This window comes from Aythya fuligula, chromosome 1 (genome assembly GCF_009819795.1).
Source record: "Aythya fuligula isolate bAytFul2 chromosome 1, bAytFul2.pri, whole genome shotgun sequence".
NCBI classification, from domain to species: domain Eukaryota; kingdom Metazoa; phylum Chordata; class Aves; order Anseriformes; family Anatidae; genus Aythya; species Aythya fuligula.
Genome location: NC_045559.1, coordinates 190870324 through 190881108, shown reverse-complemented (window position 1 = coordinate 190881108; position 10785 = coordinate 190870324). Strand labels below are relative to the sequence as shown.

Sequence of the window (10785 nt, the reverse complement as noted above, 5' to 3'; positions counted from 1 at the left end):
CAAGAGTAATGCAAACACATATATTGCAAGTTACTAGAGAATTTAGACAAGTGAAGAAAGTGAATACTTCAGGTCAGAAACACCTGCTGGAAGCCAGTTTCAGGAACAGAATTTCTGGCCAGTTGCACCACTGCTTTGCTTCAATAAAACAACCCATATGTGTGCCTGTATATATTATGTGAGGCATTAGCAGCAGGACTCTCACCAAAATGCTCCTAGAAGTAAGGTTAATTGATGATGAAAAAAATCCTGCCTCAGAGATGACCCATGACACAGAGCCTGGAGTCAGCCAGGCATCCCCAGTGAGGCATCCAGTCTGTCCTGGGCATTCTTGCAGGGAAGTTCTTGTGCAGAGAGGCTCTTGCAGAGTTTGGGGTAGATAGTGAGTTAATCTTTATACCTGTAGCTGCAAAAGTGGAGTAGGACTGGAATAGGTGTTGCTGACTTCTGCTTTCCTGGAAGGTCAGTTTGTTATCATGGTCTTTGTCCTTCCAACTTGGGGGCCCCTGGCTAAATGCGTATACATTTTTGTCAGTAACTTTATGGGGGTCATCTTTATGGTGGATCACTCCACAATTAGTGATTTCAGCTTTTTAATATCCATTGTCACAGTAAGGTGTATACTACCTGCCTTAGTAATCGAGTCCTCCTGTTGCCCTCTTTCCCTTGAACTTCCACCCAGCTCTGTGACTGAATGCCGAGCCTCAAGCCTTTCCAATGTATTGGGTACAAGATAACCTTGACACTAATACGTCATTCTGCAGACACCTCCTCCTCAGGTTGCTTTGCCATTTAGGCACGGTCAGATGAACAAACCTTCTTCAGGGTACCTGATCTTGCAGTTTCTGCAGCATTTTTAACTCTGTTATTTCTGAGTGGGGGGCTCTCACTGCTAGATCTTGGCAGAAGGATGAGATACTGAAAGGATGGCAGGTAGGAGGTGAGACTGAAAAGCCTGAGGTGCAGACCTGTACAAAAGTCAAACAGCAATGAGAACAACATAATTTTATTACAGAAATAAGAACATCTCATCCATAGTTTTTGTCATCAAATCATACAGTTCTATCAAGATACATAAGAACATGAATGTCACTTCACTGAAGCAAAGCAACAGCGTGTCTGGCCAGAAATTTTGTCCCTGAAATCTGTTCCTAGAAGATACTTCAGAAAAAGTGTAAATCCACCCTATTAGGATAAAACTTTACCTCAGGGCACTAGGGTGTCATTTGATCATGAGGGTTACAGCCCTTCCCACTGTTATTCTTTTAGCAAGGTGTTTCTGGCTGTTCTTCCAACCCCATTACACTTCCTGCAGCCTGTACTTGCAATTCTTCCCTTGTTAGGGAGAGGCACTTCCCATATCTTACGACTCTTTGAAAGCTGGTTGCCACTTCAGAAAAGTCCTTGATTCATGAACACTCCTGTGACAAAGCAGAAAACATTTGGAAATATATATATTTCACAGGCCTGGTATGGAACAGTAGTAGTAGTAAGACCATCAGCTCATTTCACATAATCCTTGGAATAGTTATGAGAAGCAGGTAATGGTTTCCTCCAGCATATTGAACGGGTGACTAAAAGATCTGCACTCCATTAACAGAGCAATGCACAATAGGTTTCTGTGGAAAAATGTCTAATTTATATCTTTCCTGTTTTGCAAACCAAAACTTTAGAAAATGCTTTTCAAACTTCACTTCTCTCCTTTAAGTTTTCATTTCTCTAATCTCTTCCTATCTCAGTGAGATAAATATCAGTCTGAAAAGCAGTGTTCAAGTAGGTAAATTGACAGAGGAGCAAAATTAAAAATTTGCTTCTTCCTTTAACTCTTATACACTCCTTGATGGTGCTATCCATCAAGAGTGAGCTATCTCAGGATTGATCACAGGCCTGGCACAATGTAATTACTGAACCAGAAGCATTGTATTATATAGCATGAAATGAAATAGCAACTCTGCCTTCCACATTATGAACCAGTTGACTAATGATGGAGTGTTGCAATTAGAAAATATGGAAGTAACAAGGCAAGGTATTCCACGGTCTGCTAATGTGTAGAATAAAACTACTGATAGTGTGAAGTAGGGAAATTAAAAACAGTAAAACTGTAACAGAAAATAACAATGGTATTCTTAATAAACTGTAAAAGGAGGGGATGAAGTGTCCTTTAAAGTAGGTCAGGTTTTAAAGGATTATGTGTAGTGCATGAAAAGGGTTTCTTCTTGTCTTGTATCAGTGAACCTTTGTTTTTTTGATTTGTTTTGACACTTTCTGATGTCTGAGAACTGGTGTATTCATTGGCATGATAACCATGACCCAGAACCAGGACATCCTGCTTTAAAAGACCAGGAAGAAAAAATGATGAGATCAGGAGTGAGCACCCAGTGCTCCCTCCCCAAACTCCAATTTCATGCTGTGTGAGTGACAAATGGCCAGATCACAGAGTGACACTGAGGCAAAAGCTCTGGTGGCATAACTAGTGGTTTGAAAAATCATCATTTTGCTATAAATTAGCCTCCCCACAAAAAAAAAAAAAAAAAAAAAAAAAAAAAAAAAAAGAGGAAATGATGAAGTTGCCCCATGTCAGTACTGAAAGCATTCTTCTCCTGCCATCCCTCTCTTATTGCCTTGAACCTGTTTCTTCAAATAAGTTGATTATCTGGAAAAAATAGGTTGGATATTTATTTTAAAATGCAATAAAATTTTTAAGCCTGTATTAAAATCTTTTAGTAGTCATGAAACCAGCTACAAACATTCTGGGTCACTGGTGCAAAATAAACCAGCCAACATGTGCAAGAACCTGGTTCATTTACATTTTATCTTAATGTCAGCATCAAACTTCAGCAGTGCCTGAGTGATGCAGGGATTTAGACTTCCAGTGACACCCAGCTTTGTAGGAGCTTGTAGCTGCTGCTGCTGCTGCTCTCAGTCTACTAGCTCGTGCTGTGGGATGGATAGGTGAGGGAGGTTAAACTCCCCTGACATGCACTTGCCACCAGAGGGGCTGCTTGTCCAGGAGTTTTAGCCTCTCGGAAGGAACATTGTCCTGAAGAGGCCAACATTTAGACAGTGCACTAGCACAAGTGATGGAAAAGGTGAGCAAAAAGTCAAGTGCCGGACCAGAACTTGCAGTATGAGATGCTATTTGAACACCATAGGCAAAAATTTACAGTGTGATGTGTTATTGACAACTGATCCTGGGGCTGACTATCATTTCAGTCAACCAGTGTTACAAGAAGGCCATCCAGCATGCTACGACAATTGCTAGAGCGTGCTGTGAGGTGCTGTCAGGGTCCTGAGGGCACCACCAGGCCTTACTGGGCCTCTCCCCTCTCTGTCCGTTGCCAGGACCCCATCTCAGCTCTGCCTGGGGCCTGATACCTACTCCAGTGACCAATGTGATTTACCAGCCCCTTTCCAGATGAGGAGAGGAGGATTTTGTCTGAAAGATTTACGTTTTGTTCGTCTGTTTGTTTGTTTTCTGAGGGGGACATAGTACGAGTGTAATTCGTACACTTTGAAAGGGCACTTGGCAGATAATTGTCCAGGTCCAGACGTGACATACAAACAACATGCACTCCTGGATTACTCAAAGAGCTGGTGTAGTAGCTGTATTTTTGGCAACTTCTACTAGCAGACCACTGGATAACTGCCTGATGTAACTGAGAGACCCATTCTCCACTCAGAAAAGTTCACAAGAATGCAAGCTTCAACATTTCTTTCCCTCTTGGTCCCTTCACACTATTTCAGAGCTGCCAGTGACCAAGATGTTTTGTCCAGCACATAATGCAGCTTGAGGAAAGTGGTACTGCCTTGCCTCATTTTGCCCAGTCTTGCTGTTGTCCCAGAGGCAGCAGCAGCAGCAGTGACAATGACACCATTAAGCAGTCACATCGCTCCTAACTCCACTAGTCGGTGCTGGAGAACTGCTCTGTGCACCACAGGTTGGTCTGTCAGGAGCTCAGCTCTGCAAGACCACAAGGACAGTTATCAGGGAGATTGGACCTCCTCTGACTTTTTATCAGATCAAATTTCTGGTAGACGTGCAGCCTTCTGTCAGGTCTTTAATCCATGGCTCAGCACAACTGCCTACCCTCAGCTCACGCTGATGAGAAAACTGCAAAGTTGAGAGAGAAATCTCAGGAAGTTTGTAGAGAAGAGTCAAACAAGATAAGGGAAAAAAAATACACGGAGGTAGGATTGTTAAGATAGCATCAGCAGCAATTTGAAGATTTAGGAGACAAAAAACCTACCAACATGGAATGATTAAGAAAGCCCAAAATGAAATAAACAGCCAAACAAACAAGTTGGAAAGCAGCAACTCAGCACTATCAGAGATCTCCAGGGAGCCCTGGAGGACGACCCTTCCTCTTTGAGCTAGCAAAGTCTCCTTGGGGTAACAAGGATGCTAATGCTTAGTCTGACTATTTATTAAATTTGAATCATCTTTTGTCTTAATAAATATTTTATACTTTGTGCAAGTATTGCTTGCACCATCTTTCATGCCCAGTGAAATTGTTCTAAATGTCCTGGAGACAATGTGGGGCAGCCTACTCAAGGACATGAAGCTGACTTTGAATCCTACCATGCTCTCACAGGTGTCCCCACTCAGAGATTGGCTGCTGGGCTTTTCTTGGGGATCACATTTACGACTTTGCCCTGTGTGTGAGCTTCTCCATTTTATTTTATAATACTGTTAAGCATTAGTCAGTTTGTCTCCAAAGTGTATTGTGAAAATCCCTCTCCTTCCCTCCCCACCCCAATACTTGCCTTTTCCTCAGTATGCAGGTTGTTTCCCTCGTCTTAAAGTCGTTCCCAGTCTGGGAATGTCACTCAGATTACTTATAATCACAGGCTCTTCTTGTAAGCAGGAGTCCAAATTTATCTAGCATAGGAACTGAGTTCATGTGTACGTCTTGACCTTGGTGACATCTATGTGGTCTAAACCTTGCCCTTAGGTTTTGCTGTCAAGAGCCCAATTTGGTAAATGAGGCAATTAAGTTTTAAGAGATTGCAGATTAGTATTTGAAAATAAGACATTTAAATTAAAATTACAAAATGACTGCAATTTTGGTATGAAAAAAAAGCAGGCTAGAAAATCGTTGCATTAAACTTTGTAATTTGCTCTGCATTTTTTGTTGAAACAGTATTTTCAATGATTTATGACGATACTTAATTTCATCATTCAGTATTTTCCAAAAGGTTCTGTATAACCAAAGGATCCATCATTTCCTTAGGAGGCTGAATAGACAGTTGTTGGGAGGACATAATCGCTTACATACTGCTCTATTCACATTTGGAGAAGCGTTCGAATTTATGAAATGAAAAAATAATCATTCAGATTTATCTCAACTCCCCCCCCCAAAAAAAAAAAAAAAAATGCTCTTAAGGCATGATTTAGAAGATGTCCGATGTAAAATACAAACCATTATTTTAATGGTTAAGTCATTCAACTGGAGTAAAATGTGAAGACAGCAGCGCTGGTACTGAGCAACAGTAGTAACTCCCTCCCAACAGGAGCCAGATTCCACATCTGCTCCTCTCTGGCTGAGTGCCTCTCATAGACCAGCCCACAGAAGCATTCTCTGTCCCAGCTTAGTCCATCGGGTCCCCACCTCATGCACTGGTGGCTGCGTTGCCCCTCATTCCTCAGTTTGGCAGAGAAAGGAAGTTGGTCACCTTAGGACACAGCCATCATGAAATCCAAGTTATCCCACTACCTGGGTAAACGTTCTACGCACTAAGCAACCCCCCAGATTTTCTTAATTCTGCCTCTCCTGTGCTTTGAAAGAAGATAAGTTATTTCTTCATATTGAGAGAAAAACTTTGACAGATGACCACAGAAAACAATTTAATATAATTTTTTTTGACACATCAGGGAGATGAGAAGTCCTCACTTCATTTCACAAAGAACAATTTCAGATACTTCTCTCCCTGAGGCATTGCTATCCAGCTGGCTTGCGTCTCCTTCCTTTTTCCTTTCTCAATTAAGTGCTGCTTGGTTTGAGTCCTACTCAGAGATGCCTCGTCTCTTCCACTTACAGGCACCAGCAACTTTGGGGTATTGCAATATTAGTATCCATCTTTCTCTTCATATACTGCTGTAAAGAAACTCTCAAGAGTGATTTTGGGTTGTAGTAGTCAAATTTATTTTCACTGTAGAAGCACACTTGTTTCAGTAATAAAAAAATAACATTTTCTTTGCAGAATAAAAGTAATCCTGTAGTGGTATAAATATATTTACTTGCACAAGAATCCACGTAAGTCACTCCATGTATATTCAGATTTAGTATTCCCATACTCCTAAGTGTCAAATGGAGTCAAAAAAGATAGTTGCTCACAGAAAGACGAGTAATCTGAAGTCTGGCTCAGCTGTGATTTACAGATACATATATGAAATAACAGAAATCCTGTTTTTTTCTTTTAAATTAATACCTTGTACATGGAAAAATAGTGACAGCCATCAGTACTGACCATTTCAGTTTGACTAACTAAAACATGGTAAATGGCATCAGCCATAGAAGGCTCTTCAAGCTGTCTCACAGACATAACCAGTTCTGTCTGGGCAGCACTGAGGTATCAAAAGTTTTAGTGTTCAAGCTCAGCAGTCCTTAGCCTGTGTTCAGCCTCCACTCACAGGCTTCCCATTGTCAGTTAATCTCTTTGAAGGAACAAGCCAGGTCTAGTTGCTTTACTTTAGGGGACTGACCAGACAACAGTTACATCCTGCTACTAAGCCCCTGTGCTGCTAATCCAGGTGTAGGATGCTCCATGCAGCATTATTAACGACTTGACAGGCCCACAGTCCAGCTTACGGTAACTATGGTTATGTGTAACTGTATCTGGTATGAATACTTTATGTAAAAAGGAATAATACTATTTTCCACACTCCCATTCAGTTCAGGTCATGAAACAACAGTGAACACCACTGTAGTGGATTTAGCCTATACTTCTTTAACTTTTAGACAATTGCTGAACTCCTCTTTCAGCTGGAGAAGTAGAAAAAAACAAAAAGAGGAAATCAAATTTAATGAATCAATCACATGACTCTGTGTTATGTTCTGCCTAATTATACCTATTTACTGTGTGGGCTATCTTCAGCACCATGCCCTCAGAACATATGCTGATTTATTCTGATGCTCCCTTACTGTTACTGCATTAAAAAAAAAAGTACAACAGTCAATCTTCTCAATTGTGTCTGTGAAACAAGGACACCAAACTAATACAACACAATACTGAAGACAAGAGAACATAACATTTAGTTTTCATACACTGAAACGCAACTTCACACGTAAGCTTATTTATGTAGGCACACTGACTTATTGAGCACCATTCTTTTTCCCCCCCCCATCTTTTTTTTTTTTTTTCTTTTTTAAGTTTAACATCAACATTCAACTCTGAACGGAATAACATTAAACCTCTAGGACAGTTTCAGTATTAGGAAAAGAACTACCTCTATTTTACAAACATCAAATCGCTAGTACTGACTTGGTTGAGAAGTTCACTGCAGGTGACCCTCTCTCTGAATTCGCAGACGTTCTTTTTCCACTTGCAAGCGTTCCTTCTCAATCTGCAGCTTCTCTGACTCAAATTTTAAGAACTGAAGCCTCTCTTTCTCTAACTGCAAACGTTCTTTCTCAAGTTTTAACTTTTCAGTTTCTAGATCCAGAGGCTGCACAACAGGCTTTTCCGTTTGGGTCAGGTCATTTTCCAGGGCAGGTTTTTCAGCATGCAGAGTCTCTAGCCTCAGTTTCTCCCGCTCGATCTGAAGTCGCTCCTTTTCAAGCTGAAGTCTCTCATGCTCCAAGTCAACATGCCGCAAACGTTCTTTTTCAATTTGCAGGCGCTCCTTCTCCACTTGCAATCTTTCAGCTTCTATGTCTAGTCGCTGCTTCTCCAGCTCCACCTTCTGCTTCTCCAGATTTATAAGCAAGTGAGAATCTTCATAGGCTAACCTAGCTTGAGCAGAGCTCAGATTTCCAAACTCTTCAATGTGGGTGAAATCTGGTAGGTCATTTTCTTTTTTCGAATCAGGCAAAACTGATGACAAAATTTCTTCTTCTTCCTCAATAGGAAACTGCGGAGACGAATGCAATACACAAGAATTACATTTCAGTTTCTATGTTAGAATAATGTTGCATACAACTTCATTGAAAATAACAGATACTGTATTTTTCACAGGATCTCAGAATGGTTGAGGTTGGAAGGGACCTCTGGATATTATCTGGTCCAATTGACCTGCAAAGCAGGATCACCTAGAGCACGCTGCACAGGATGACATCCAGAAGGGTTCTGAGTATCTCTAGAGAAGGAGACTCCACAATCTCTCTGGACAACCTGAGCCAGTGCTTTGTCACCCTGATCTCTGTCTCTCTCTCCACCTTAAAAATACTCCAGAAATATTTAACTTAGATTCTACAAAATAACCACGTTATATAAAAAAAATAATATTTTTTTTCCCCATTTACACAGGTAGAGAAACACACTTGACCTATAAATTAATACTTAGCCATGAAAAATGGAAGATCTGTCTGTGGACATGCAAGAGCAGCATAGGAAACACTGCATGAGAGATATTAGAGTATTCAGAACCACTGACAGAAAAGAAAACTGGATCTAGAAAGCCTATGTTGTTCTTACTTTTCATATAGCTCAGTGACATTTACTTAAGCCATTGGGAATTTGTTGTGACTAATTATCTATCAGAGCAGCTGGATCCACGAACTACGTGGTATGTAAGCTAACCCAGCCCTCATTAACACAAGGATTTAATTTCTAAAAACATTTAACACTGTACAGTATTTAAAACCATCTGACATTTTTCACATGCTCCTAACCCATCAAACTGCATTAAGCAGGTCAATAAACAGGGCTTGTTCAACCAAGTTTATGTTGTCGTGTTTGCTGGAAAAACACTTATGATGCAGATGATGAGGGGGTTAGCACCGCTGTTCTTGGTGGAGCATAAAGGCTGTAATTCTGCAGGAGTTATGTGCTACACACGCATAGTACACAAGGGATCACTGTGACCCATTTGTACACTGCAAATGGAAGGCAAACTGAACAAGTTATGGGTTCAGAAAACAAGACAATGAAAGCCACTGCCACTCTTTAAGTATTAGAGAAGACAGACACCTTTCGACAGCTGCCAGGCAGCAGTTCCCCTACCATTTAGCAGTTTCTCGTGATTTTTGGCAGCACATATCCCATTGGAGTTAAGACTCAGATGTTCCCAATCTAAAGAAGTATCCCTTTTTTTAATTAGCACTACACACTTGTACAGGCAGAACAGAACTACAGCTTTGTACAGGCAGACATATGTAATTTCAGTCTCGTTGGCTGCCTATCCCAGACAGGACAGCCATGGTGTTACTAAGAGCAGAAACCAGGCCCACAGGACTCACAGCTGCTTGATGCAATTCACACTACAGTTCTGACAGAGGAATGGCTGATTGATTTATTCAAGTAACATGTTCAACTCCCGTGGGTCCATTTTAAGAAATGCAAACACTATGCAATCGTGCCTACAGGCAATGTATACTTCATTTGTTAAAGAGGTGCGTTTCTCTTCTCCCTTCATCCATTCCAGTAACTTAACTTATTAAAATAACCAGTTTCCTTCAAGAGTGTATTTGCTTTCTACTGACTGGAATAATTCTTGTCTATGACACACAGAAATGGAAAACGTACAAATACATACTTGTATCAAGGAATATCAACCTTACATAGCGCTGCAAGTTGCTAGATGTAAATATCATCTTTCTGAAACATACCTGCTTCTACAATTTCTTTAATTCACACGTTCAGACAAGACAGAAAGAGATGCTATGAAAAAAACACAGCAAAAATGTCCTACGCTGAAGTGAAAAGGGGGTCATATTGCATATAGTTAATGCATGCCAGTCACTTACCTCAAAATTTTGTGGATCTTCCTCTTCTTCTTCTACTTTGATTTCTGTTAAAGATCCACCTGCTTCTCTGAAGTCAGTGATATTCTGCCATTCAAAACTAGATTCGTTTGCAAATCCCATTTTGTCATCCATATCTTCATTGAGAGAGTCATCTAGATCAGATGAAGGAAGATGAAACCCAGCACCTACCATCTTGATGTTTGCATTCAGGCGTTTTCTCTTCATGAGTGCTCTCCAGTCAAGATACCTCCTTTTCACTTCTGTCCCCGTTCTCTGCTCTCCTTCACCTACAGCGTTTACACACTCTGCTATTTCCTCCCAAGCCTTCCGTTTCATCTCATTAATTGTTGTATTAAGTTGTTTTGAAAAGAGTACTTCTCTCCTTTTTCTGATTTCCTTAAGGAGAGTTTGAGTTTCCTGAACACTAAAATTACTTTTTCTTTTTCTTTTTAATTGTTTCATTTTTTCCAGCTTTAACCTAATAATTTTACCACAGTAGACTACAAGGATTATTTGACACTAATCAGCTAGTAATACAAATAAAATTTAGCAATGAAAGCAGAGCTCAGTTCTTGTGAAGTGATTTTTCTCTTCACTTTGTAGTATTTTTCCTATTTGTCAGGCTTCCTAAGAGAAAAAAGAACAAACAAAATAAATCTCAAAGATACACACTGTGTATTTTCCTTTAATGAACTTGGCTCCGAAATCACCAGTTAAGGAATGCATATTCTGAACCGACTGCTCATCTGATAGAAAAAAACAATTTTGTTAAACTCTGAATATAAAGTAGCTACAGATAAGCTTCTCTAAACTCATATGAATTATAAATCCATTAATATATCCATGTCACAAACCGTTAAGGTTGAGTTGGTATTTCCAT

At 40.3% G+C, this 10785-nt stretch overlaps 1 protein-coding gene across 1 annotated transcript; it reads right to left on the bottom strand.

The window, feature by feature from the left end:
- Positions 1 to 7333: 7333 nt before the first annotated feature.
- On the bottom strand, positions 7334 to 10489 carry MSANTD4 (Myb/SANT DNA binding domain containing 4 with coiled-coils). Its single transcript, XM_032207408.1, has 2 exons — positions 9906 to 10489; positions 7334 to 8071 (listed from the first exon to the last, which is right to left on the bottom strand). Exons 1-2 carry the CDS (start codon positions 10365 to 10367, stop codon positions 7496 to 7498), a joined length of 1038 nt encoding a protein of 345 aa, XP_032063299.1. The 5' UTR covers positions 10368 to 10489; the 3' UTR covers positions 7334 to 7495.
- Between the last annotated feature and the right edge of the window lie 296 nt (positions 10490 to 10785).